Genomic DNA, 27,628 nt, shown 5'->3' on the forward strand with positions numbered 1-27,628 from the left:
CGGGCCTGACGCCGCCACGGCCGCCCGCCACCACCGCGCACAGCACCCGCTAGGGCGCGGTGGGATAAGCTGCCGTTTGGGAGCCGAGCAGGGGGCAGCGAGCACGCCGGGCGCCTGCCTGAGGCGCGGCCGCCGGGATAGACCCAGGACGCCCTGGGGCAGGAAGGAGCAAGAGCGTTTCCGCTCCCTCCTCGTCCGGCGCCGCAGTTTTGTCCCTCGGCGGCCGCCGTACCGGCCGTTTCTCCCGCCGGTGCGGGAGGCGGCTGCGTGAGGGCGGCGGGCGGCGCGGGCTTTTCAACCGCCATGAGCCTGTGGGTGGACAAGTACCGGCCCGGCTCCCTCGGGAAGCTGGATTATCACCGCGAACAGGCGGCGCAGCTCCGAAACCTGGTGAGGAGGCGGCGGCTGGGCCCGTCGTGCGGCGCTCGGCGGCCTCCCCGGTGGCCCCCGCGGCCTCAGGCCGTGGCGGCGCGTGCCGCCTGAGGCGAGCCTCCCCCTGGGCTCCGAGCCTCCCCCCCCCCGCCACCCCGGGACTCCAAACCTCTCCCCCTTCCCCACCTCCCGGGGCTCCTCGCCCCCCCCCACCCCTTCCCCCGGGGCTCCTCGCCCCCCCCTCCCCCGGAGCTCCTCGCCCCCCCCAAACCCCCCCGGGGCTCCGAGCCTCCCCCCCCCCCAGGGTCTCCGAGCCTCTTTCCCCCCCCCCGGGGCTCCGAGCCTCTTTCCCCCCCCCGGGGCTCCGAGCCTCTTTCCCCCCCCCGGGGCTCCGAGCCTCTTTCCCCCCCCCGGGGCTCCGAGCCTCTTTCCCCCCCCCGGGGCTCCGAGCCTCTTTCCCCACCCCGGGGCTCCGAGCCTCTTCCCCCCCCCGGGGCTCCGAGCCTCTTCCCCCCCCCCCCGGGGCTCCGAGCCTCTTCCCCCCCCCCCCGGGGCTCCGAGCCTCTTCCCCCCCCCCCCGGGGCTCCGAGCCTCTTCCCCCCCCCCCCGGGGCTCCGAGCCTCTTCCCCCCCCCCCCCGGGGCTCCGAGCCTCTTCCCCCCCCCCCCGGGGCTCCGAGCCTCTTCCCCCCCCCCCGGGGCTCCGAGCCTCTTTCCCCCCCGCCCCTCCCCGGGGCTCCGAGCCTCTTCCCCTCCCTCCCCGGGGCTCCGAGCCTCTTCCCCCCCCCGGAGGCTCCCCGCAGCCGGGATCCTTGGGGAGTTGGGGGTCTGTGGCCCGTATATGCGCTCCCGCGCGTCGGCAGGCGAGGCGCAGGCCCTGGCCTTCGGGGGAGCTGCGCTGCCGAGCACGGCCGGTGGGAAAGCGGGCCGCTGGCTCCGTGCCCCGCTCGGAACGCGGCCTGTCCGCTAAGGGAGAGGCTGCGGGGAACTGTGGCCCGGCTCTCTGGAGTATTGTGCGCAGTTCTGGGCTGCCCGGTTCGAGAGAGATAAGGGGGGTACTGCGGAGGGTACAGAAAAGGGCCACGAAAGTGGTTAGGAGACCAGAAATCTCTCTCACGGGGTGAGGCCGAGCGACTTGGGGCTGTTTAGCCTACAGAACACTGAGGGGGGTGTGTCTTATGGGTACTTGTGAGTACTCGAGGCGTTGGTGCTGGGAGGATGGGGTCCATCTTTTTTCAGTGGTGCCCAGTGACAGGAAGCAATGGGCATAAACGTGAATATAGGGAGTTCCACCTAAACGTGCTAAGAAACTTCCTTACTGTAAGGGTGGCAGAGCCCTGGGACAGGCTGCACAGGGAGGTTGTGGAGTCTCCATCTCTGGAGACGTTCAGAACCTCCCCAGGGTGCTGTCTTGTGCAACCTGCTGTAGGTGATCCTGCTTTGGTGGGGGGGTTGGACTAGATGATCTCCAGAGGTGCCTTCCAGGCCCTGCCATTCTGTGGTTCTGACTTTTTCAGCAGTGATGTGCATCTGTGCTTCCTGCTGGTCGTAGCTGAGAATGATCAATACCTCTGAGGGCAGGGTTTAGCTAGTTTCCCTGAAGTTAGTTGAAGCTTTTGAAGTGAGCAGGTGAGTATAAAAGTCAGGACTGTGTAATAGCTTGGATGTTAAAGGGCTTTCCCCCCCATTCCCCATGATATCCTGACTTTTCTTCACTAGACCAATTCACTGTCTGCCCTGTGTTTCTTTATGACTGTTACATCTTAGGGGGTTGGACCCAATGATCTCCTGAGGTCCCTTCCAACCCCTGTGATTCTCTGATCTTTATAATGTTAGTTCTGAGAGTGGGGTTTGGTCAGATGTTCTTCAGGCCATGCCTTTTACCTTTTCAAGAAATGAACTCCTAACTTACTTAAGTACAGACTCTTACTTCTTTGCTTAGATTCAAAGCTGGCAAATGAAATAACGAAGTAATTATATATATGTATATACTTAGACATATATATCTGCCTTAAACTTTGTTTTTGAGCTGTGTATGTTGTAGCTGTCACTCCAGTAATCCTGGAAAGCATTTAAATGCTGAGGGTGGTGCTCTGGTGGGTTTTTGCTTTGTCTGTGTGTTTGTTTGAGCAGTGGGATGTTTGGATTTAGATGAGTTACATATGGTAACTCAGAAAAAATATGGCATTCTATAGGAAATATTGCTGCAGGGAAGAAGTTGAGTGATTCTAATTCTAGGTACAGTGTTGTGATTGAGATGTGAGTGGATAGACAAATCCTCTCTTACAAGGAAAGTATTCCTGTAGCTAACTCATCTTGTTGTTGTTTTGTGTTCAGGTTCAGTGTGGTGACTTCCCTCATCTGTTGGTGTATGGACCATCAGGAGCTGGAAAAAAGACCAGAATAATGTGTTTGTTAAGAGAATTATATGGTGCAGGGGTGGAAAAACTGAGGATTGAGCATCAGACTATAACGGTAAAAAAAAACCCCTCAGCTTAAATCTTCCACCTGCTGCACAGAAATGTGGATATTTATATACTGATGGATTTCTGCTTTGAGGCCTTTGGATTTATTTGAGTTAAAATAAGTTTATTTGCACTTGGTATGCTCAAGCTCTTTGATGTGTTTAGTCAGACTGTTTTTGTTGCTGAAACAAATGCTTTTGCCAGATATTCCTGTTCTTTAGGTCTTCATCAGTGGCAGGATGTTGTGCTTCATTTGATTTCTTGTTTTCCCTTCTGGTTATTCAGTGTTGGTTTTACCCCCCACGGGTCAGTGTGGACAACAGCAAGGGTTGTAATTGGCTAGTTCTCAGTTAAATGTATAGAATGATATTTGTCTATAAAGGTAGCCCTTTATTTTTTAAACCTTTAGCACTGTTTTTTTACATATCTGCAAGTTCTAACTTGTTTTCTTATTCCCATAGACACATGTTCAGCATTGGGCAGGGCAGAAAGTATTTAAATTCTCTCTGCCATTGTCTTAGGGATTTAATTGATTATTACTAAAGGTTGTATTACTCATTCAAAATCCTTCCCATGGAAGACTTGACCAGCAAGGGTTTGTCAAGCTTCATTGATAAGTTGAGGGTTTTTTTATGTTTGCTTTTTAATTCTCAGTAATGGATACATTACAATCCAATAAAATACTTGGATTGAATGATAGAAACATAGGGTATGTGTGACTGTTCAGACCCAAATTCAGTGATGAAATACATATTAGTGTATTTGTTACACCAAGCATCAACTTGAAAACCTTTGCTAAGAGAAGTGAACATCCTCTTTGGCTCATCCACAGGGTTTTCCCTTCAAAACATTTCTTTGGAGGAATAAGGTTATCACTTACTTGAATGGCAGATTCCAATAATAAGATTCCTTCTTAGGAAATTCAATAACTGGAGTATACAGAAGTATGTGATGTATGTTGCTAGCAGTTTTCTACAGGCTGGATGATATGTCAGTACTCACCTTTTTCACCTTGGGGGATGGGGTTGAGGGGAAAGGAGATGTGTAAGTCTAGTGGTGCAGCAGGTCTTTGATCTCTGAGACTTTTGGGTTGCCTGTGACCTAGCCAGCTGTAATCAGTGAGGTAAACTTGTGCATCAGATCTGTAGAATGCTCTTTCTGAAAGATGTTTTACTCCTTACATAGGCACCTTCTAAAAAGAAAATTGAAATAAGCACCATTGCAAGTAACTATCACCTTGAAGTTAACCCAAGGTAAGCAAACAGCAAAGATGTCCCATTTCAAATGTAAGCTGATGGCCAGATTGCACGTGGCTTCAACCTGGGTATATAAGGGGCTGATTGCCCAATATATTGCCTGAGAAAATAAGATAATGGTTTGTGGGTTTGGACTGCAAATGGGAGCTGGGAAAGGGTTTTTAATTGCAGAGCTCTAAATGAAGGGAATGTGCATAGCTGTATCACAGATCACAGAATCACAAGGTTGGAAGACACCTTTGAAGACATTCAAGTCCAACCAATCCCATCCTAAGCTAAACCAGATCCCTAAGTACCTCATCTACCCTTTTTGTGAACACATTCAGGGAAGGTGACTCAACCCCCTCCCTGGGCAGCCTGTTCCAGGCCCTGACAACTCTGTCAGGAAAACATTTGTTTCTCATGTCCAATCTGTCCCTGCCCTGGCACAGCTTCATGCCATTGCCCCTTGTCCCATCTCCTGTCCCCTGGCTGAAGAGACCATCGCCCACCTCTCTACAACCTCCCTTCAGGTAGTTGTAGGTGGGGAGAAGGTCTCCCCTCAGCCTCCTCTTCTCCAGGCTAAACACCCCCAGCTCCCTCAGCCGCTCCTCAGAGGATTTGCCCTCCAGCCCCTTCCCCAGCCTGGTTGCCCTTCTCTGCACTCGCTCCAGGACCTCAATGTCCTTCTGATGGTGAGGAGCCCAGAACTGGACCCAGCACTCGAGGTGTGGCCTCACCAGTGCCCAGTCCAGGGGCACAATTCCCTCCCCAGACCTACTGGCCACACTGTTTTTGATACAAGCCAAGATGCCATTGGCCTTCTTGGCCGCCTGGGCACACTGCTGGCTCCTATTCAGCCTGCAGTCACCCAACACCCCCAGGTCCTGCTCTTCCTGAGAGCTCTCCAGACAGTCTCCCCCAGCCTGTAGGCTGCATGGGGTATAGTATAATTAGTATACTAAAGACAGTAATGCTCTGCTTAACTAACCTCCTAGTTGTGCTGAAGTTGAGTACTAGGTAACAATTCTGTATTCATAGGTTCAAATGTTTAGGTTGAAACTGAGAACTTCTGTTTGAACCATCACCCCTCTATTGTTAGTTCTCTCACAAACACAAAAGTGAAGTGATTTGAAAGTAAGTGAGGTTTACCCAGTAACTCTTTATTTTAAGAGTTCAGAGCACAGGGAAAAAACACTGCCACAAAGTACTGGGAATCCTGTCATGAGTGAGGTCAGGTGTTGATTTAAATGACAGAAGCTATAATGGTGTTCTGTATGTCTGCTTTGACAGTTGTGAAATTGCTGGGGATAGTTCACTGACCCAAAGTAAATACTTGTATTTACCTGAAACCCCTTAATGTGGCTTTAAATCACATGAGGGTAAATGTCATTGTGCACTGGGAGGCTTTGGACATGATGAGTTTGACTGGGTTGTGCTTTTATAAGGCATTGTGTATCCTGAAGTAATTTTTAGCTTTGTGCTTATTCCAAAACCATTTCTCATGTTGCTCTTCATTTTAGAAGCTCTTCTCATGTGTGTGTTTCCTTTCAAAGCTGTTCTGCAGCTAATCCCTGTGTATTGATTAGCAAGTATCAGCTGGAATTCTGATACAGACCTGAATAATTAAAGCTTAAGCTTTTATTGGTCATGAACTGTTTGAATATGTCATTTTGGTGCTATAAAAAGCCTGGCCATTCAGTCTTCTGCTCTGATAACCTAATACTGCTCTATGAGGAGTAATAGAATTATTACTAGATTTAGCTTGAAACTTATAAAATAACTGGATTTAAATATAAAAATCCTGAAAGTGTAGAACTGCTGCATTGGTTATTCTGTATAGAATCACAGAATCACAGAATCATAGAATCATAGGGGTTGGAAGGGACCTGGAGAGCTCATGGGGTCCAACCCCCCTGCCAAAGCAGCTCCCCAGCTCATATTGCACAGACAGGCGTCCAGACGGGGCTGGAATCTCTCCAGAGATGGAGACTCCACCACCTCCCTGGGCAGCCTGTCCCAGGGCTCTGGCACCCTCACTGGGGAAACGTTCTTCCCCATGTTGCTGTGGAACTTCCTGTGCTCCAACTTGCAGCCATTGCCCCTTGTCCTGTCTCCACAGACACTGAAAAGGGGCTGACAGTTTCCCCCTGCATTCCATGCTTAAGGTATTTATAAACATGAATAAGGTGCCCCCTTAGTCTTTTCTCCAGGCTGAACAGCTGATTTTTGATTAAGATTTAATGTTTTGATCAATATATTGATTCAAAGTGATCAAGCAATTGTCATGTTTATGTCTGACCAGACGGTGAACCTGTGTGTGCTGGGCTATAGGCTGTGAAGTTTGAGTGAATTATAAGACTGCCAAATCATGTGCATCTTGAGTAACATGGCCAGGGATGTGGTTTTGCCCAGGGAGGGGGTTGAGTCACCTTCCCTGGATGTGTTCAAAAAAAGGGTAGCTGAGGTACTTAGGGATCTGGTTTAGCTCAGGATGGGAATGGTTGGACTTGATGATCTTCAAAGGTCTCTTCCAACCTTGTGATTCTGTAATAATGAGTATCAATCTTTTACTACTAAATCTTTAACTTCATTGTGTCCCATTCAGGTTTACATTAAATGTGCAGGTTGCTCATAGACATCTAATTTACAGAGAAAAAAACCCTGTACATTTACATCGGTCAATAAGTCAGACCCTCTGTTATGTGGTTAGACTTCATTTTAATTCCTATAATGGGTTAAAATGTTCACATTGCCTGTCTTTGCCCATACCACAAGTAACAAATTTGAAATTTCTCACACCAGAAAAGTAAGTTCAGTTTCAGGGGCAGGAGGTATTTCATTTGCAGCACAAAGTTACTGTTTTAAAATGAGTTTTATTCAAACTCTTGGTACAGTGATGCAGGAAACAATGATCGTGTGGTAATTCAGGAACTCTTGAAGACAGTTGCACAATCCCAGCAGCTTGAGACAAGTACTCAACGGGATTTTAAAGGTGAGTAAAACCAGTTAAAAGTAGTCAAAGTTTTTTTAAAACTTTTATTTCAGAGATTTCAGCCTGTTGTTTTGGTTTTAACCTGTATATTGCATGAGGGCACACGTGAACCTATTGCTAATTAAACAGCCTCCTATTTTTCTTCCCCTGTGGAAATAAGTGATTGAATACTTGGCATGAGGTTGCCTCTTGTGTTGGTTTCTCAGGAGGACAGAGTGTAGTTGAATGAGTGTGGCTGAGTAGAGGGAGCTGGGATCCCTGCTTTTTTCTCCAAGTCTGCCATTGAAACACACTGTGCCTTAGTTTAATGATCCACTCTAGTAGTTGAGTTATGAGCTACTGAGGCATAATTTTGAGTTGAGAGTCAGGATGTCCTTATGGCAAATGGTGCTGTGTAGGTTAGCTGGTTATTTGTGTTTTGGGGGATGAGTTTAGGCAGAGTTGAGAAGCATTTTGTCCAAAGTCTAAGGAAAGGATGCTGGGTAAGAACGAGGCTTTCTCAGTTTACCAAGGTACAAGTTGCTACAACTGGCTAATTTTCCCTCTCCATGACTAATTTAAAACAAAATCAGAACTGTGTAACAAGAGATTGAAGAAGAAAGGAAATCTTGATGGCTGGAGTAGAGCAGAAATTAGTTGAAAGTGGCCATGAAATTACTATGTTATTTCATTTTCCTCAGAAAATACTCTATTTCACCTAAGCTGCTAGACACTGATTGGCTCTACCAGTTACTGACTGGTATTCTTACAGCTGCAGTCATTACCTCAGTTTATCTAGTAAGCTGGCTACTGTCCTTGGGCTGCATATATCACCAGAGGAGGGATGGAAGGAGAGTGATGTCCTGACTTGACTATTCAGAGTTCTGAAGTGAACCATCTATGAGTTGCCTGTGGAGGAACCTTCAGAAGGTAGCTGGTCAGGTTAGCTGCTTCATAGCAGGTGTCTTCTGACTGTTCTGAAGCATTTTGGAAAAAAAGCTTTTCCTTTATTTCTTAGCAAGACAGAGGAAAGGTACTGCAGCTGCAATAACAAGGCAGCTTTCTTGTTGTTGAGCTAAGACATTAGCTTTTAAATGTTGACTGTTTTGAGGGGAGTCACCAGTGAATTTGTGCTTTTTGCTGTGTCCTTATGCCATATTTTTTTTTGCATTTCTTGCAAATTCCTTTAAAAAGTTCCTCTAGTAATTACCAAAGAATAAGCTTCTACACCTACTGGGGTTGTCTTTGTGTTGCAGGCCCTACTATGAAGAAATTGACATTCTAGGACATGAATATAGGGTGTGAAGGAGCAGATAATGCAGCCAAAAAGGCATGCAGGTTGCCTTAATCTTTTATTATCCTGCCTGTGGAACCATGCTGCCTTCATCTACTTCTGTGATTTATTTTTGGTATTATTGCTTGTATGTCAAAGTACTAATTGTCTTTAAAATATTTGATATTAATAAAAGAATCCACTGTTTAAATATCTTTCCAGTGGTGCTGCTGACAGAAGTTGACAAACTCACCAAAGACGCTCAGCACGCTTTGCGACGCACGATGGAGAAGTACATGGCGACCTGCAGACTGATCCTGTGCTGCAACTCCATGTCAAAAATTATAGGGCCTATTCAAAGCAGATGCCTGGCTGTACGAGTGCCAGCCCCCAGTGTTGAAGATGTATGTTGAAACAGAAGCAAAATGGATTAATTTGAAGTTCTTACTAGATGAGTATTTCATAAGTCCACAACAAGAATCATAGAATGGTCTGGGTTGGAAGGGACCCTGAGGATCACAGAGCTCCAACCCCCCTGCCACAGGCAGGGACACCAACCTCCAGGCCTGGAGCTACACAAGGTTGCCCAGAGCCCCCTCCAACCTGGCCTTGAACACCTCCAGGGACGGGGCATCCACCACCTCTCTGGGCAGCCTGTTCCAGCCCCTCACCACTCTTTCTGTAAAAAACTTCCCCCTAAGATCCAGTCTAAACCTTCCTTCCTTTAGTTTTAATCCATCCCCTTGTCCTGCCAGTGTCTACCCTTTGAACAAGTTGATTCCCCTCCTGTTTGTGTGTTCCCTTCAGGGACTGGAAGGCTGCAATGAGGTCCCCCCACATCCTTCTCTTCTCCAGGCTGAACAAGCCCAGCTCCCCCAGCCTCTCTTTGTAGGGCAGTTGCTCCAGCCCTCTGATCATCTTTGTGGCTCCTCTGAACCCTCTCCAACAGTTCCCCATCTTTCTTGTATTGGGGCCCCAGACCTGGACACAGGACTCCAGCTGGGGCCTCACGAGGGCAGAGCAGAGAGGGACAATCCCCTCCCTGTCCCTGCTGCCACCCCTCTGCTGATGGAGCCCAGGATCCCATTGGCCTTGTGAGCTGCAAGAGCCACTGCTGGCTCATGTGAAGTTTCTCATCCACCAGAATCCTCAAGCCCTCAGCAGGGCTGCTCTCCAGGAGCTCTTCTCCCAGTCTGTATCTGTCTGGGATTCTTCCACCACAAACCAACCTAGTTTTCCTTTGTGGTGGGTGACTTGTCAACCATTTCTTAAGAAAGACTGGTCTGTCTCTGGTCAGGAAGTGTTTCAAGCAGGGGAATCTGTAGGTGCTAAACTCTTTGTTAAATGTTGCCATGCTGTTTCCCACCTAGATCTGCCATGTCTTGTCAAGTGTGTGTAAGAAGGAAGGCCTGACTCTTCCCCAGGAGCTGGCTCAAAGGCTTGCAGAGAAATCTGGCAGGAATCTTCGGAAAGCACTACTTATGTGTGAGTCCTGCAGAGTACAACAGTAAGTTGCTGATAAAAATTAATGTAATTTACACTGTCAGGCACATAATTACCTTAATTCTGAGGCCTTGTTAGAATAGGTGAGAGTTTACTTTGGATTTAATGTTTTAAAAATACTGTTCTTACCTAGGTACCCTTTTACTGCTGATCAAGACATTCCTGAGATGGACTGGGAAGTTTATTTGAGAGAGACTGCAAATGCTATTGTTGGTCAACAGACACCACAAAGGTATGTGAATGCACAGCTATAAATTAAGGTTCTTTGGTATATTCCCAAACCTAAAAAAAGCATTGTTACTTCAGTTATATGGAACTTGCTGGTATTTGTACTGTATCTGATACTTTGCAGCCAGAGTAAGTGAGGTTTAAAATTACCAGAGAAGGCTGAGTGAGCTTCAGGAACTGAAACAGTTTTCTCTATTGAAGCTTTGTAATCAAAAGTGAGCTTGAGCTCATGTTGTGCTATTGCCATCTTTTTTGTGTGTGTTTCTTTTTTTAAGCACATTAGGAGGTGCCCCCTTTATCCATCTCAATACCATATATACAGCCTGATCCTTCTAGGCTTTTCCATATATTACAAGAAGTATCACTTCAATTCTTGTATTTAATTTAAAAGCTTGTAGCCTCTGACCTCTCCATGTCAAAAGGTGAGAATGATTGCTGTCACTTTCTGCCACTTAATCCTCTTAGAGGTCTTGTAAACAATTATGTCAGACAATGTCCTCACAATCAGGACATTGAGATCCTGGAGTGATTCCAGAAAAGGGCAACCAGGCTGGGGAAGGGGCTGGAGGGCAAAACCTCTGAGGAGCGGCTGAGGGAGCTGGGGGTGTTGAGCCTGGAGAAGAGGAGGCTGAGGGGAGACCTTCTCCCCACCTACAACTACCTGAAGGGAGGTTGTAGAGAGGTGGGCGATGGTCTCTTCAGCCAGGGGACAGGAGATGGGACAAGGGGCAATGGCATGAAGCTGTGCCAGGGCAGGGACAGATTGGACATTAGAAACAAATGTTTTCCTGACAGAGTTGTCAGGGCTGGAACAGGCTGCCCAGGGAGGGGGTTGAGTCACCTTCCCTGGATGTGTTCAAAAAAGGGTAGATGAGGTACTTAGGGATCTGGTTTAGCTTAGGATGGGAATGGTTGGACTTGATGATCTTCAGAGGTCTCTTCCAACCTTGTGATTCTAATAGCCTTGTCACCTCTAGATTAAAAGAGACCATTGAAACTAGAGTGTATGTATTCTATGAATTAACAAGGCATGTGAATTAACACTGACTTCATAGAATCACAGAATGGTTTGGGTTTGAAAGAACCTTCAGTATCATACAGTTCCAACCCCCTGCCATGTCTAGGGACACCTCATCCAACCTGGCCTTGAACCCTGCCAGGGAGGGGGCAGCCACAGCTTCCCTGGGCAGCCTGTGCCAGGGCCTCACCGCCCTCATAGCGAAGAAATTTTTTCTTTCTTCAAATCTAAATCTACCATCTTTCAGTTTAAATCCATTACCTCTTGTCAGATTGGTCCATACCCTTGCAAGCAGCCCCTTCCCAACTTTCCTGTAGGCCCCATCAGGTACTGGAAGACTGCAATAAGGTCTCCCTGGAGCCTTCTCTTCTCCTGGCTGAACAAGCTGAACTCTCAGCTTGTCTTCATGGTAGAGGTGCTCCAGCCCTCTGATCATCTTTGTGGCCTCCTCTGGACTTGCTTCAACAGCTCCATGTCTTTCTTGTACTGGGGGACCCAGAGCCAGACACAGTACTGCAGGTGGGGTCTCACCAGAGCAGAGAGGCAGAATCACCTCCCTTGACCTGCAGATCACACTGCTTTTGGTGCAGCCCACAATACAGTTGGTTTTCTGGGCTGTAAGTGCACATTGCTGGGTCACATTGAGCTTTATATGAATCAAAACTCCCAGATCCTACTCCTCACACTCTGTCAATCAACACTCCCAAAATCCTTCTCCTAACACTCCACTTGTGCAATGTTTTAGGTTTAAAATAACACACAAAAACAAGAAAAAAGCTTCAGTTGGGTTGACTTTTTTTCCTGCAACGTATTTCACAAGTAATGGAAACTGATTAGTGTGCTTGGGGACATACTGCTGATGTTTTGTGGTGTCTTTCCAACAGGCTTTTAGAAGTACGTGGCCGGCTTTATGAGCTCCTGACACACTGCATACCTCCTGAAGTCATAATGAAGGTAATTTACCTATCCAGCTCTTACTGTGTTACAAATCTTAACGCTATGACAGTCTTAAGTGGGTTTAAAAAATACCCAACCCACACTAAACCATCACAAATTACCCATGTATCAATGAAAAGCTGTGTCCTTTTCACATAGATGTGAGCAAGGGATGTTTTTTTCTCTTGTGTTTCTTTCCATTGTAACCCAAACAGTCCAGTGTGTTGCTCTGAAGCTGTAATGAAAGACCTTGTTCCTGCAAACACTCATACACAGTGTTCAGTTCTCTTGACCCTCAGTTGATATAATAAAGTGTTTATTTAGGTTTATGCCTAAATATATTTCATAGAATCAGAGATTGGTTTGGTTTGGAAGGGACCTCCAAGATCACCTATGCCCAATCTCCCTGCCATGGACAGGGACACCTTCCACTAGACCAGGCTGCCCAAAGCCCTATGGAATCACAGAATCTCCTGAGCTGGAAGAGACCCATAAGAATCATCAAGTCCAACTCCTGGCTTCACACAGGACTAGCCAAATCAGACCAGGGACTGAGGGCATCATCCAGATGCTTCTTGACCTCAGTCAAGCTGACTGCTGTGACCACTTCCTTGGGTTACCTGTTCCCCATCCAACCTGTCATTGTGAATACATGAAGCATGATGGGTTTGAGCTGTGTAGATTTTGGGGGCAGGAAGACTTCTGTAAATGTCTAGTTTATTTTTGTTGCAGGCTTCCTTCTTCACACTTCTCTTTAATGGTTTACTAAAACCTTCCTCTGTGATCACAGAACAGCAGCCTTCATAGCTGAGTAACAACAAAGTAGGAGGTGCTTTGTCTGCCCAAAGACTTCTTGGGCCAGTTTCTCTTTTGAGACATAGACATATTTAATGCACTAATTTTCCTACAGTTTGTTTTGTTATTTGTAAGTTCAATATTTGCTGTGTCCTAGCAGAGAGGTTTCCTGAAGGATGCTGGACCAGCACATCTTTTCAGAGTGACTCCCAGAAATCTTGAGAGAAGTAAAACAAACAGGACATGCATGTTCTTGTTTTAGGCAGGGTGAAAGGATCCTGAAGGCAACTGGAGCAGAAAAAAAGATTAAAGCTAATGTTTGCAAATTACCCTAGGTGGACTTTGCCATTGGCTATAATTGCAAGATAATACATTTCTTTTTACATTAACTGATTTCTGCTTACCAACAGTTTTGGTAGGCAGATATTTCTTATCTTCCTTTTCTGATGGTAAGCTAGTGGACCTGGCATTGCCCTGTTTCAGGACTGTTGGTGTTGAGCCAAAGGTGCATATTTCCCACCCACTCCCTCCACATAAACTTGAAATTGTCTAGAGATACTTCTCACTTAATCCTGAGGGTTTTAAGAGGGGATTTGCAGTGATGATGTTGTTGCTGTCTCTGGTCCAAAGGAATACAGTTGTGGAGGTTTTCATAATCACTGAAATACTGTTGTATGTGTAGACACACACATGTATGTAAATATAGACAGGTATACAACAAGGAAAGGGCTTATTTAAAATGTATTAATGTTGTTTTTATTTGTACTTAATGCTGTTGAGATAAGAAAGTAAGTGATTTCAAAACACTTGCCATTTTGGTAACAAATCTCCCCAGAGCCATGTGCCTGTGTGCAGTGAAGGTTAGAGTATTTGGAGATGAGGGTCACTTCCTCTCTTTATTAAGGTACAGGTAGTTTCAATACATGATTTTTCCACCTAAGAACATAATAGAAAATAATACCTATTTTGACATGAGGAATTTACCTAGAAAGAAAGTTCTGAAGAGACATGGTTCCATGAATCTGCCTCTGTCAAATTGGAGGTGTTATGGCTCTTAAATGTCTTTTCTGTTGGGTTCATGAATGAACTATTGGCTGTACCTTGGCTGTTTTCAGAGGAATGAGGTTATCCTCTTAACAACACCAGTACTTTTCCCAGTACTATCCTGTTTATGTGTTTTACTTGTTTCCTTTTAGGGCCTCCTGACAGAACTTCTGCACAACTGTGATGGACAACTGAAAGGAGAAGTTGCACAGATGGCAGCCTCCTACGAACACCGCCTGCAACTGGGCAGCAAAGCCATTTATCATCTGGAAGCATTTGTAGCCAAGTTCATGGCAATTTACAAGAAGTTTATGGAGGATGGACTGGATGACATGATGTTCTAACTCTTGATGCCCAAAGTCAGACATAGAATGTTGTATCCTGCTGCCAGTAATGTCGCAAACATTGTCTACTTGTCCAGGCTTGGTTACATGTGGGTCTAATTCAAAGGCTTGTTTTGCTGTTAATGTAAAACACAGTCAACTAAAGAACAATGTTTGTTCAGTTTTAGAAACCAGATGGATTGTTTGACAGCCACCAATCCATCTTTAGATCCCTACAGAATCCATTGAGAAGAGAGGACATGGATGCTGCATGCTTGCTCTTTGTTTGTGGGTGAGGCTGTAAGCAAGAAATGGCTTTCCCATGTTTGGGAAGTTCTAGCTTGAGCACACAAGTTCTGCCTGCAGATTTATATGTCTGGCTGTTTGGCTGGCTGCTTTTGTTTTAGCCCCATGCTATTTCTCTGTCTGCACACCACAGCCCTGTGTTTTGACTCTTGTTTGTAAGCAGTTGCATTGAAATTGTGGGTAGTGAGTGCTGTTGTGTTGCCTGTTCCTTAGGCTTTGCTCAGAAGGAGTGTACCCGTGTACAGCTTGCTGGCTGGTGCTTTGAACATGGGCAGCACTGTTCAGGTAAAGATGTTTCCTTTGGCTGTGACTTAACCAAGGGTAAGGCTTCAACTTTTAACAAGTGTTCTTTTCACATCTTAAAAATGATATGTGACATTTTTTTAAATGGCAAAATAAATTGTAAAAACACAGGTGAAATGCTGAATTGGTGTTTTACAGTGTGTGTGACAGCCTGTGGGCATAAACTTGCCTTGGTGGATGCTGTCATAAAGATGGGATATCCCCCCCCTGCTGCCCTTTATAAGGCTGAAGTTAAACCAAAGGAAAAAAAACCCAAAACCAACCAGAACCCCCCAAAACAATAAAAACCCAACCACCATGTTGCAAGTCTTTCACAGGTTATGCCTGTGTGCTGTGGTACCCTAAAAATGACTGAATCAACACCCTTTGCTACTTCATTCTGCCAGCTCAGGTTATTACTGGATAATATATAAAGATACAGTGAATTAAATACTGCTTCCCCTCACACCCCCTTTCTCCTCTTTTTGTGGAGAAGGGTTTAGTATTTGGGGTTTTTTTGTGACAGAGCTAGTTATGTGTAAGAGCAGGCTTTTTTGGGAGTTGGGGCCTTCCCTTTAGTACCTGAAGAAGAACCTCACTGGTTATTAGCACCTCTTGTCCCCTTTACAGTGTAGGAAAGGCAGAATTAGTCCTTTTTAAAGAAGTAGGGTCGCTGCTACTCTCAGGAGCTTGACCACTATGTGTGGGGTATTAATGCACAGCCTGCCTTCAGATCCCTTCTCAGTAAGACAGTGCTGCTCTGTGTCATGCTCCAGTGGTCTCCTTAAGGCTGAAGCAGCCTAGAAGATGGGAGAAAAGAGAAAATCCATTGTCTCTTACCACCCAAATCCACAGCACTGCTAGTTTGACAAGGTGTGTGTGTGTGTCTGGTGTCAGACCCCAGAAAACCAGTACATTAGTGATGGTGGAAATGAGTATTTAATTGCATTACAGACATGAGCACAGGAATTCTAGAGGGGGGTATAGCACATGCAGTAATTAACTGCCTCTTCACCCAGGAGCCTAGTCTTGTCTACTAATTTTTTAAAGGCTAAGCAAACTACCCTTTCTCTACTCCTAGTGTAGTGTGGTGAGGAAACAAACGTGTGAGTTTCAAAGATGATGATATACCTCTGCCTTTTCCCCCAAAAAACCAACCCACCCCCAAAACAATGTGGAAAAAGAGGGATTTGTGAAAAATGGGACCTGTACAGGGCCAGTATTGCTGCAGAGGGGGGAGAGGCAGGAGCTGACTGGTTGGTTTGTCAGTTGGAGGAGGCAGAGGAGTAGCCTGCTGATTGTTTCAAAAGACCTCAGCAGCTTTGTCTAGGATACTGAAACCCCACCATAAATCTCTGCAGGTGTTCTCTCTGCCTCCTTGTGAAGTTTCATTTCTATCATTTTCTACCTGGGATGAATTAAGGGTGGTCAGGCAGGGCAAGATGGGACAAGGATCAGGGAGCGCTGACAGGAAATGGCTGTCACTGTTCCTGAAAGCTAGTGTATCAAAGAATCATAGAATGGCATGGGTTGGAAGGGACCCCAAGGATCACAGAGCTCCAACCCCCCTGACACAGGCAGGGACACCAACCTCCAGGCCTGGAGCTACACAAGGCTGCCCAGGGCCCCAGCCAACCTGGCCTTGAACACCAGGGACGGGGCATCCACCACCTCTCTGGGCAGCCTGTTCCAGCCCCTCACCACTCTCTCTGTAAAAAACTTCCCCCTAAGATCTAATCTAAACCTTCCTTCCTTTAGTTTTAATCCATTCCCCCTTGTCCTGCCAGTGTCTACCCTCTGAAAAAGTTGATTCCCCTCCTGTTTGTATGTTCCCTTCAGGCACTGGAAGGCTGCAGTGAGGTACCCCCACAGCCTTCTCTTCTCCAGGCTGAACAAGCCCAGCTCCCCCAGCCTCTCTTCGTAGGGGAGCTGCTCCAGCCCTCTGATCATCTTTGTGGCTCCTCTGAACCCTCTCCAACAGTTCCACATCTTTCTTGTATTGGGGGCCCCAGCTCTGGACACAGGACTCCAGATGGGGCCTCACAAGGGCAGAGCAGAGAGGGACAATCTCTACTTTTCTCCCTGCTCATCCTGCTCCTGCCTCTTTGTCTTCCACACTCTAGAACACACAGAATGAAACACATGGGCACAGTGTGTCATAAGTCTCTGCACACATTTTTTCCTTCCTACAGTGATTTTTAAGGCAGTTTTACTCTCTGTAACAGGCTTGCCAGGAAAGGGATCACAGTGTCAAGCCTGCCAGAGTTCAAGGAGGATCTGGACAATGTTCTTAGTCGTATGGTTCACTTTTAGGTAGTCCTGTGAGGAGAGGGGAGGTGGACTCGATGACCCCACTATGTCCCTTCCAACTTCAGAATTTCAGTGATAAGGAGCAGTAAGAGGGATGCTTTTTTGGGACCACATTAAAGCCTGGTAGCCACCTCAGGTGCTGCTTCCCCTCCCTCTAGGGCAGCCATGGCACTTGTGTAGAGACAACGTGGTGTACAACTGAGTTCCTGGGCTACTCTGGAGGAAGCAGGGACCAGTAACCCCATCTTTCATGCTGTGCACTGCTGGATGAGGCTGATGGGAATGTACTAGCCAGGAGCTGTCAGGAACAACAAGTTTTCTATCATTTTTCCCCTCCTGAGGCTACCCTGTAACCCTTCTGCCAGCAGTGCAGAACCTCAGCTGGATAAGCAAGGGTCTCTGGGGTGGGCACAGCTACCTCCACAGCCTGCATGCACACAGCCCAGTGATGGTGCTGTGCTGGACCTACCCTGAGCATTGCTCTAGTGGGAAAGGCAGACTTTTAAACACTGAATAACTCAGGACCAACCTCTAGATGATCCTTTTATTTTTTCCAGCTGATTTCATCTTTTGAGACCTGCTTAGATTTGCTTCTGAGTTGCATGCTGAGAGGATTACCCTTACTTTCATCTGGTGTCACCTCCTGCTAGTTCCAAACAAGAACCAAGCTGCTCCTGCCCAGGTGGGGCTTAAGCACAGAACCATTCTGAGAGGTTGCAAGAGGAGTCAGCTTTGTGCTAGCACAGAAAGCCAGAGGTGAAACTGATTTAAAAAAAAAAGATCAAGAAACTAAAGACAGCAACTATTTTAGTTAAATCTTTCTCTGCTCTGCAAGATCAGCTGTGCAAAGGGCGAGTTGTGTGTTCAGACCTTATTCTCTGTTTCTGAAGTGCTAACTCCTGTGAGAAACATTTTAAACCATCCATGGTAAACCATTCTTCTTGAGCATCCCTGGCAGTGTTCAAGGCCAGGTTGGATGGGGCTTTGGGCAACCTGGGCTAGTGGAGGGTGTCCCTGCCTATAGCAGGGGGTTGGAACTGGATGATCTTGGAGGTCCCTTCCAACCCAAACCTGTCTGAGATTCTATTCCATGATTAATCATAATAAACATACTGCTTGAAGACTGGTTTTGAAGATGTATTTTGTTAAATTCCTAAGAGCAAAGCTGACATGAAGAATGTCCCCTTCTCTACCAAAGAAGTACCCTGATTATCACAGCCTAGAAGGTAAGGTAGATAAGAGTTCATTATCACAAATTTTCCTTCCAGTGCAGGGAATTCAAGATTATTACAGTTCACTGATGTAAAATAATAGCAGTAATTTGTCTTGTTGGAAAGAGCTCTGGTATGCCTGAGCAGCCTTTAATCCTTCTTACTAAACATTTTATGCCTGTGTTAACAATTAGTGCTGTAAGAACGTGTTGCATTGGGTTTCAATCAATGACTCAAGCTGAAACCCAGAGTGGTAGTCTGCTGAAGGAAAGTTGTCTTAATGTGACAGTGAAATTTGTTTCTTGTTCTTGAAGGCCAACATACTTCTTTATTTTTCACAGGGAGGGAAGGAATGTAAGTACCCAAGCAGGGAAAAGAAATTAACCTCTTGGCAAATGTGCCCCCCAGGCTAATCAGTAGTGTGTCCTGCAAGTTCCATGTCAGGAATTCACTGCACATCACTAAAGGGCCAAGATGAGGAGGGCTCACCATCAACTTCAATACACTGAGGAATTGACTCAGAGTTTTCTCTGTCATCAAAACTGAAATTATTTTCAGTCCAAGTTAACTAGGACAACTGGGACCTAACCCAGTATTTTTCTTTTTAAAGCAGTGGTTGCTTTGCTTGTCTTAAAAATGAGGCTATTAGCTGATAAACATCCCCATAACAGTTGTGTAGAGTGTGGAGGCTGAACCTGTGGAAGAAATTGTGTTCTCTCTTTCAGCAGTGCCTGAGCTGGTACAAGTTGTCCCAGTCATTCTCCTAATAGAGGTTCTGGGCCACCCATCACCACCCCTGCCCTGGCATCTACTTGGTCTTCAGCCCTATCCTAAGATGTGGAGTATGTGCTGGGCTTTCACTGTGGAGCATATCATAGGATTTAGATGTTATCTAAGATGCTGGGCACCAGCTAAGGTTACTGTCCTCCACTTCCTTGAAGTAACACAGTGCTGGATGTCACATCCTCACTACCACCAGGCCAGAGTGCTCCATCAAAATCACTTGTGCTCTGGTAGCAGTGTCTGTGGGTGGCTTGACAGGACAGGAGAGCCTGCACCTTGGAGGAATGGCTGTTTTGCTGTATCAAGGGAAACCTCTGCCATTGATACAATGAGGTACTTTATAAGAAACTTGTCTTGATAGCCCATTAGGTGACACAGAATCATAGAATCACAGAATCTCCTGAGTTGGAAGGAACCCATAAGGCTCATCGAGTCCAACTCCTGGCTCCACACAGGCCCAGCCAAGTCAGAGCATGGGACTGAGGGCATCGGCCAGATGCTTCTTGAACTCAGCCAAGCTCAGTGCTGTGACCACTTCCCTGGGGAGCCTGTGCCAGTGCCCAACCACCCTCTCAGTAAAGAACCTCCCCTAATATCCAATCTAAACCTCTCCTCTCACAGCTTCATGCCGTTCCCTTGGGCTCTATCACTGGTCACCAGAGAGAGGAGATTGGCACCTGCCCCTTCGCTTCATCAGGAAGCCACAGACCATGCTGAGGTCTCCCCTCAGTTTCCTTCTCTCCCAGCTGAACAAGCCAAGGGACTTCAGCCTCTCTTTGTAAGACTTCCCCTCCAGACCCTTCCCCATCCCTGTTGTCCTCCTCTGGACACTCTCCAATAGTTCTGTGTCCCTCTTGTCCTGTGGCCCCCAAACCTGCACCCAGCACTTGAGGTGAGGCCGCACCAGCGCAGTGCAGAGCGGGACAATCTCCTCCCTGGACCAACATTTGACACTTAAATTCAGCAGTCAAAGTGACTTCTTAGTCCCATGGAAGTCCTGAAAATGCTTTAAGCTTCCTTGGGGACCATCTCTAGTCAGTTACTGCGACTATTTTTCTACAGACCTCTCAATGTAATTCCCAAAGGAGTTTGATGCTATGACAGCTGCTGGAGTGCAGGTTCCTAGCTCTACCTTGGGCATGCTGTCTTCTTCCCAGGATCCCTTCAAACCACATCTGTACTGCCCTTGAGGTTTCTCCTCCTGTTCAGGTTCTGGCTTGCAAAGAAGGCTGAAATATCTGAAATTCCTTTCCAAGGATGAAGGTGGGTGGAAACAGCCAAGAGCCGTTTTGAGCATGGCTGGAGACAGACAGAGGAGGTCAGCTACCAGAAACATGAAGACAAGTAAGGGGGTGGCTTTAGACACTTGAAGGACATCTGTGAGGGAGATGCCTCTCTGCTTGGGACCCATCTTCCTAGGCAGCAATCTACAAATATTCCTTGTAGGAGGTGAGAAAGGCTCATGCTTTTCTGATGGGTGGAGTAGAGCTCTGCGGTGCAAAGCTGAGTACTTGACCAGAAATGGGAGACCCAGATTCTGCTCTTGCTCCATCTAAAGAGATTTAAACTAGGGTGCTTTGTTCTGTTTCTGATTAATAGGTTTATTTCAGAATTAGTTATCAATGCATTTTACTGCTACCTACCTGTATGTTTAGGAGGGAAGTTAGAAGTTAAAAATAGCTGTTAAAGTTCTGCCTCACCCATGATGGAAATAATTTCTATGGTGTATCAGTGGCTGATCTGTTTGTTGGTGTCTCTGCCTGTCCCACCCAGTTGTTCATTGGAAACTCACCTGCCCATGGGTTGGCTCAGGAGGGGGCAATGCCACATCTTTCACTGGAGTGGTCCACTGTAGCCAAGGCTCATGGACTAGAAGGACAGCAAGCAAAAGAACCTGGTTTGGTGCACAAGAAGGCACTGAGGAGGGGAGGAGTCCTAGGATATGGCTATGGCTACTGTATGCTTAAGAACAGAAAAAGAAAAGGCAGTTTCTACATGTTTCCCTGCCCTAAAATGTGGGATCTTCCCATAGCCCCAGTACTTCTCCTCCCTGAAGCTCCAGGCTGCTGTGTCCACCAAACCACCCTGCTTTACAGACACCAATGCCTAGGTCCTCCTGCCCAGCACAGTTGATGCTTCCCAATCCAGAGCTGCTATTTGCTAGCATCCCAGAGCTCCTTTTTCCATGAGGACACCCCAATTCCACAGCTGTAATCCCCCAATCAGTCCTAAATCTTCTCCCTCTCAAATTTCCTCACACTTCCATCAGTCCAGCAGCAGAGTTGCCCCTTTTTGCCCCCAGGGCCCAGCAGGTACCTGTCCTCCACTATCTTTGGCTGTGGGCAGCAGCAAGCCTTGCCCCAGGAGAGCAGTTCTCCAGTAATCTTTCCTGTGACAGGCACAAGCCTCCTGCCTCAGGTGCTTTAGGTTGGAAGGGACCTCTGGATGTCCTCTTGTCCAACCCTCTGCTCCCAGCAGGTTCAGCTGCACCAGCCTTCAATGGCTGAGGTTTCCTTAGCTTCAAGGACAGAGAATCCACCACCTGTCTGGGGGACCTGTTTCATAGAATCATAGAAGCATAGAATGGCATGGGTTGGAAGGGACCCCAAGGATCACAGAGCTCCAACCCCCCTGCCACAGGCAGGGACACCAACCTCCAGGCCTGGAGCTACACAAGGCTGCCCAGGGCCCCATCCAACCTGGCCTTGAACACCTCCAGGGACGGGGCATCCACCACCTCTCTGGGCAGCCTGTTCCAGCCCCTCACCACTCTCTCTGTAAAAAACTTCCCCCTAAGATCTAATCTAAACCTTCCCTCCTTTAGCTTTAGTCCATTCCCCCTTGTCCTGCCATTATCTGCTCTTTTAAAAAGTTGAATCCCCTCCTGCTTATAAGCTCCCTTCAGGCACTAGAAGGCTGCAGTGAGGTCCCCCCACAGCCTTCTCTTCTCCAGGCTGAACCAGCCCAGCTCCCTCAGCCTCTCTTCGTAGGGGAGCTGCTCCAGCCCTCTGATCATCCTTGTGGCTCCTCTGACCCCTCTCCAACAGTTCCACATCCTTCTTGTATTGGGGGCCCCAGACCTGGACACAGCACTCCAGATGGGGCCTCCCGAGGGCAGAGCAGAGAGGGACAATCCCCTCCCTGTCCCTGCTGCCACCCCACTGCTGATGGAGCCCAGGATCCCATTGGCCTTGCGAGCTGCAAGAGCCACTGCTGGCTCATGTCAAGCTTCACATCCACCACAATCCCCAAGTCCTTCTCCTCAGGGCTGCTCTCCAGGAGCTCTTCTCCCAGTCTGTATCTGTGTCTGGGATTCTTCCAGCCCAAGTGCAACACCTGACACTTGGCAGTGTTGAACCTCATTGGGTTCACCCAGGCCCATCTTTCCAGCCTGTCAAGATCCCTCTGCATGGCTTCCTTTCCTTCTGTTGTGTCAACCACACCACTCAGCTTGGTGTCATCCGCAAACTTGCTGAGGCTGCACTCAATTGCATCATCCATGTCATTGATAAAGATGTTCAAGAGCACCGGTCCCAAGACAGACCCCTGGGGGACCCTGCTTGTCACCGGCCTCCACCTGGACACAGACCCATTGACCACCACCCTTTGGCTACGGTCTGTTAACCGTTTCACAGTTAATTGGGAGCTTCCTTTACACATCTGAGCTCAGACAGGAGATGCCCACTCAGCTGCACTGGCCTTCTGCCCCCTCTGCCCAGCTATCTGCCTGTGAAACGAGTGTTCCTGTGCGTAGCAGAGGTTGTGCTGCAACACGCAGGAGATCAGCAGGGTGCAGTAGAAGACATTTTCAATTTCAATTGGCAAGGCTGTGTGGAGATACTCGTGTGTGTGGGGGGGGATGTGAGGGGAAAGTGCTGGTGGATAAAAAACTGCTGCTGGGCTTTATCAGTAGGAAGGTTGCAGTTTGCTGCCAGACTGGCTTTGTGGAAGGTGCCTTTTCTGGTCACGTTTCCATAAAGACTCTGTAGCAAATCTGTCCTGGCAAGCTGTTAAAATGCCTTTCTTGGTTTTCTTTTGTTTGCTTTTTATAACCTCTTTACAAGCCTCTGTACACAGTTATAAAGAGCAGAGTTTGGCTGTCACAGAATCACAAGGTTGGAAAAGACCTGTGAAGATCATCAAGTCCAACCATTCCCATCCTAAGCTAAACCAGATCCCTAAGTACCTCATCTACCCTTTTTTTGAACACATCCAGGGAAGGTGACTCAACCCCCTCCCTGGGCAGCCTGTTCCAGGCCCTGACAACTCTGTCAGGAAAACATTTGTTTCTAATGTCCAATCTGTCCCTGCCCTGGCACAGCTTCATGCCATTGCCCCTTGTCCCATCTCCTGTCCCCTGGCTGAAGAGACCATCGCCCACCTCTCTACAACCTCCCTTCAGGTAGTTGTAGGTGGGGAGAAGGTCTCCCCTCAGCCTCCTCTTCTCCAGGCTGAACACCCCCAGCTCCCTCAACTGCTCCTCAGATGATTTGCCCTCCAGCCCCTTCCCCAGCCTGGTTGCCCTTCTCTGCACTCGCTCCAGGACCTCAATGTCCTTCTGATGGTGAGGAGCCCAGAACTGGACACAGTTGAGGACTGAGAGGTGGGAACCCAGTGTCTCCACAAGGTTTTTTTTCCTGCTTTTTGCCTAGGACAACTTACTTTGCTGTATGAAGCACGATGCTTTTAGTTGGAAGCCTGTGACAGCCAGTGAATGTCACAGTTTCACTACCTCTAAATGTGCCAGCGTGGGCTTTCACTGCAAGCAAGCTGGTGTTCTTTTTTAAACCTGCTATAGTATGTTCATGTGAAGTGATTTGTTGTGACAAATTAGGAAGGTGACACTTGGCACAGTCCTGGCCACCACGAGCTCTGAAAGGCAAGCTAGTCAAGGCCACATTTTTGAGGAATCCATGCAATATTTTCTGTGGTTTTTTGCCACGTGGTGTCCATCTGCATCACCTTGTTTTTCAGTCCTGAGTGAGAAGGGAGGAAAGGGAATCAGGAGCCCCAGTGAAAAAGAAGGAAGGAAGAAGTCAGAATGACAAAGCAGACAAGGAGAGATCCCCTGGGGGAGGACAGGTATACTCATTAATTGTATTTACATTTCAAAGACGACTTAACTGCAGTGTTCTCAATCACACCCTACACTTGGGTTCCTGGCCACACACCATGAATAATAAATGCACTTTGGAGGGTAGAATAAGTGACCCAATAGGCTTCTTCCTCTTTTAATTTCATGGGCTATCTTAATTTGAGAGGTCAGTACAAACGGCTATGGTAAGTGACAATTTTAGGCCAGTAATTACTAATTAAGACAGAAGGCAAGATGCTGGCTAAGGCACTTGCAGATAGATCACAGATAACCTTGCAGGATTAACTCAAACAGAACAGCTCCTTAGGTGATAGCTACCAAATGATACTTGGAACAATTTTTAAAATTAAAAAGGATGAAGGAAAAGGCTTTATGAAACTCCTGGCTGAGTTTTCTCTGGGGAAAGAAATTGGATAATAAGTGGGATTAGCTGTTTGCCAATTAGCAGGCAATTAGAAGAAAGGCATTTAACCCAGTGGGCAAAAATCTTTTCTGATAGACTCACGCTCATCAAACCTGTTTACGCCAAAGGAGGATAAACAGAGTGTCTGAGCTCCAGTGATGGGAGCAGCACTGGCTGCTGCTGCCATGCCAACGCCACGTGGGCTGGGTGGGACTCGATGTGACAGTGCTTAATGTCAAGGGCAGGGAACAGAGGACCCCCCAAGCTCTGCTTTTGGATCCTGAGATGGTGGTGGACCATTTCCCAGGGCCTCACGGAAGAAATCACAAGCAGCACAGCAACTGTCTGGGGAGAAACCTGAGAAATCTCAGACCTGTGAACCAGAAAACGTGGGAAGACGTTGGCTTTATTAACAGCACTATCTCTGGTAGATCAGAGATCCTGTCAGACTTTGGAAGCTTTTCTGGAAGTGTCCCTGGGACAGGTGAGGCCTCAGATGACCATGACAACCCCCTGCAGCGCTACAGGCTGGGGGAGACTGGCTGGAGAGCTGCCAGGAAGAGAAGGACCTGGGGGTGTTGGCTGACTGCAGGCTGAATAGGAGCCAGCAGTGTGCCCAGGCGGCCAAGAAGGCCAATGGCATCTTGGCTTGTGTCAAAAACAGTGTGGCCAGTAGATCTGGGGAAGGGATTGTGCCCCTGTACTGGGCATTGGTGAGGCCACACCTCGAGTGCTGGGTCCAGTTCTGGGCTCCTCAGCATCAGAAGGACATTGAGGTCCTGGAGCGAGTGCAGAGAAGGGCAACCAGGCTGGGGAAGGGGCTGGAGGGCAAATCCTCTGAGGAGCGGCTGAGGGAGCTGGGGGTGTTGAGCCTGGAGAAGAGGAGGCTGAGGGGAGACCTTCTCCCCACCTACAGCTACCTGAAGGGAGGTTGTAGAGAGGTGGGCGATGGTCTCTTCAGCCAGGGGACAGGAGATGGGACAAGGGGCAATGGCATGAAGCTGTGCCAGGGCAGGGACAGATTGGACACTAGAAACAAATATTTTCCTGACAGAGTTGTCAGGGCTGGAACAGGCTGCCCAGGGAGGGGGTTGAGTCACCTTCCCTGGATGTGTTCAAAAAAGGGTAGCTGAGGTACTTAGGGATCTGGTTTAGCTCAGGATGGGAATGGTTGGACTTGATGATCTTCAAAGGTCTCTTCCAACCTTGTGATTCTGTGATTCTGTGAAATTCAGAGTGGCAGATGGATGATGAGCACCTTCAATTCAGGAAATGACAGAGCAGACTAGAACCTTCCAAGAAGACCAGTCAGGGTCAGTTAAAATAGCTGTGTCCATTTCCAGGTAAACTGAACATGGGGTGTGCTTGGGGCCAAGGGTTGGCAGCTCCCATCAGAGGTGTTTTCCTGGTGTGCTCTGTGGTCTGACAGCCTGTTGAACCATAGGAGTGGACATGATGGAGGGGTTCAGAGCTGCCAGGTGCTGCTGCTGCTTAGTGCAACCTGAAGCTGCACTGAAAACCAGTCAGCTGCTGCCAAGCCCTTCTGGCAATAGTGAAAAGTGTACTAAAGGAAGGGAACAGTGTTGTCAGAGCCCAACAGCAGCAGCATTTTGTGTCTGAAAATTGCTTTCTTCACTTGCACAAGGATAGATACCACTGGGTGGGGGGGGAGGAGCACTGCAGAGGCAGTCATTACAGATGGAGAAGACTGATTAGCCCCTCTAGCTTTTCCACCTGAAAGTACAAGATGTGCTATGATACCACTGATGTGAACTCCATGGGAGGAAGTAAAGGAAATGTGATTACAGATATTATAGCCAAATTGAATTAAAGCTGCATTAAAAGCCTTGGATTACTGCACAGTCCCATGCTATGTTTGAAAACGTGACAGGCATCGTCTCCTGACAGGCATGTAAAGAACATGCAGGGGCTTATTTCTCAGGAAAACTAGTTTGATCTCTGACTTGCTGATTCAGAAATCCACAGAAACAAAGGCAGGAAGTCAAATCGCAGACAGACCTCCCCAGCACATAAATAATCCTCAGCAAAGCAGCCCTGCTGCTTGGGATTTATTTGCACTTGGTTTTCTTCCAAATTTTTCCTCTATACTGCAACCTTGAGCAAAGTTAATAACCTCAGTTATGTTATCAACAAATAGAGGGTAATGAATTTTATCTTCTTTATAATCTGTAGCTAAGAGTGTTAGGATTGCCTGCTGATGGTAACAAGGATGTTCCCAGTTGCCTGGTGGTCACCTGAACCCTTTTCTGTGCTGTTTACTGCACAGATCTGTACATTCACTGTACAGATTTGAATGAGATATTCAATTCTTCTGACTCTTCATTTTACTGACAGGGAGAAGGAGCAACCTGGGCTGAAGTGTAAGTGCCCAGCTCACTTTCGGACCTGTTCTTCTTTGGAGGGGTCATGTAGTGGCAAATATCTCTGCTTCCTCAGCTGCAACTGCTACAAGGCAATGGAAAAGATCTCTAGACTATGACAACATGATGAGTTACTGCCTCTGCCAGGAGGGCTCTGTGCACCCAGTAATTCTCATAAAAGGCTGCCTGTCTCGTCTGACTGGCGGTATCACGTAGGCTGACAGAGTGATCTGCAGTGGAACGCTGCATCTTTCAGTTGCTTCTTGTGTTGTGTTACATCTAGTGGCAGAGTAGAATAAATTCTAAAATAAAACCCTGACGTGAGTGATTATATAATAATAAATGAACAACAAAGACCTTTAATGCACACGTGAAAAATAACCCAGCAAGCACCTTCCAACTGTATTTTACCTATTTTCAAGCAACAAAACGCAGCTGGCAGCTGTTTATTAAAAGGGATCAGTGTGCTAAAATGTGCTCATTCTGACATAATAACTCTAGGAAAAAAAATATTCAACAGAGATGTATTTTAAGAACAAAATCAAAGAAAACAAAGTGACAGAACCTGGGAGTTTTAAAGCACTCTCCTCCTCATATGTATCCATCTTCCCCCAAACAAACCCAAGGCTATAAAAAGCTTCAGGAAAGATTTTCAAAGGCGCTGAGCTTTCAAAAGGAAGGAAGCCCTGAAGT

The 27,628-nt window shown here is 47.4% G+C and overlaps 1 protein-coding gene across 1 annotated transcript; it reads left to right on the forward strand.

The window, feature by feature from the left end:
• Positions 1 to 271: 271 nt before the first annotated feature.
• Positions 272 to 14,872, forward strand: RFC3 (replication factor C subunit 3). Its single transcript, XM_084277364.1, has 9 exons — positions 272 to 390; positions 2,708 to 2,845; positions 4,021 to 4,088; positions 6,968 to 7,065; positions 8,540 to 8,721; positions 9,688 to 9,824; positions 9,954 to 10,052; positions 11,951 to 12,020; positions 13,994 to 14,872. Exons 1-9 carry the CDS (start codon positions 304 to 306, stop codon positions 14,183 to 14,185), a joined length of 1,071 nt encoding a protein of 356 aa, XP_084133490.1. The 5' UTR covers positions 272 to 303; the 3' UTR covers positions 14,186 to 14,872.
• The last annotated feature ends 12,756 nt before the right edge of the window (positions 14,873 to 27,628 follow it).

The sequence above is a fragment of the Gallinula chloropus genome (assembly GCF_964237585.1).
Source record: "Gallinula chloropus genome assembly, chromosome: 1".
Lineage (NCBI taxonomy): Eukaryota > Metazoa > Chordata > Aves > Gruiformes > Rallidae > Gallinula > Gallinula chloropus.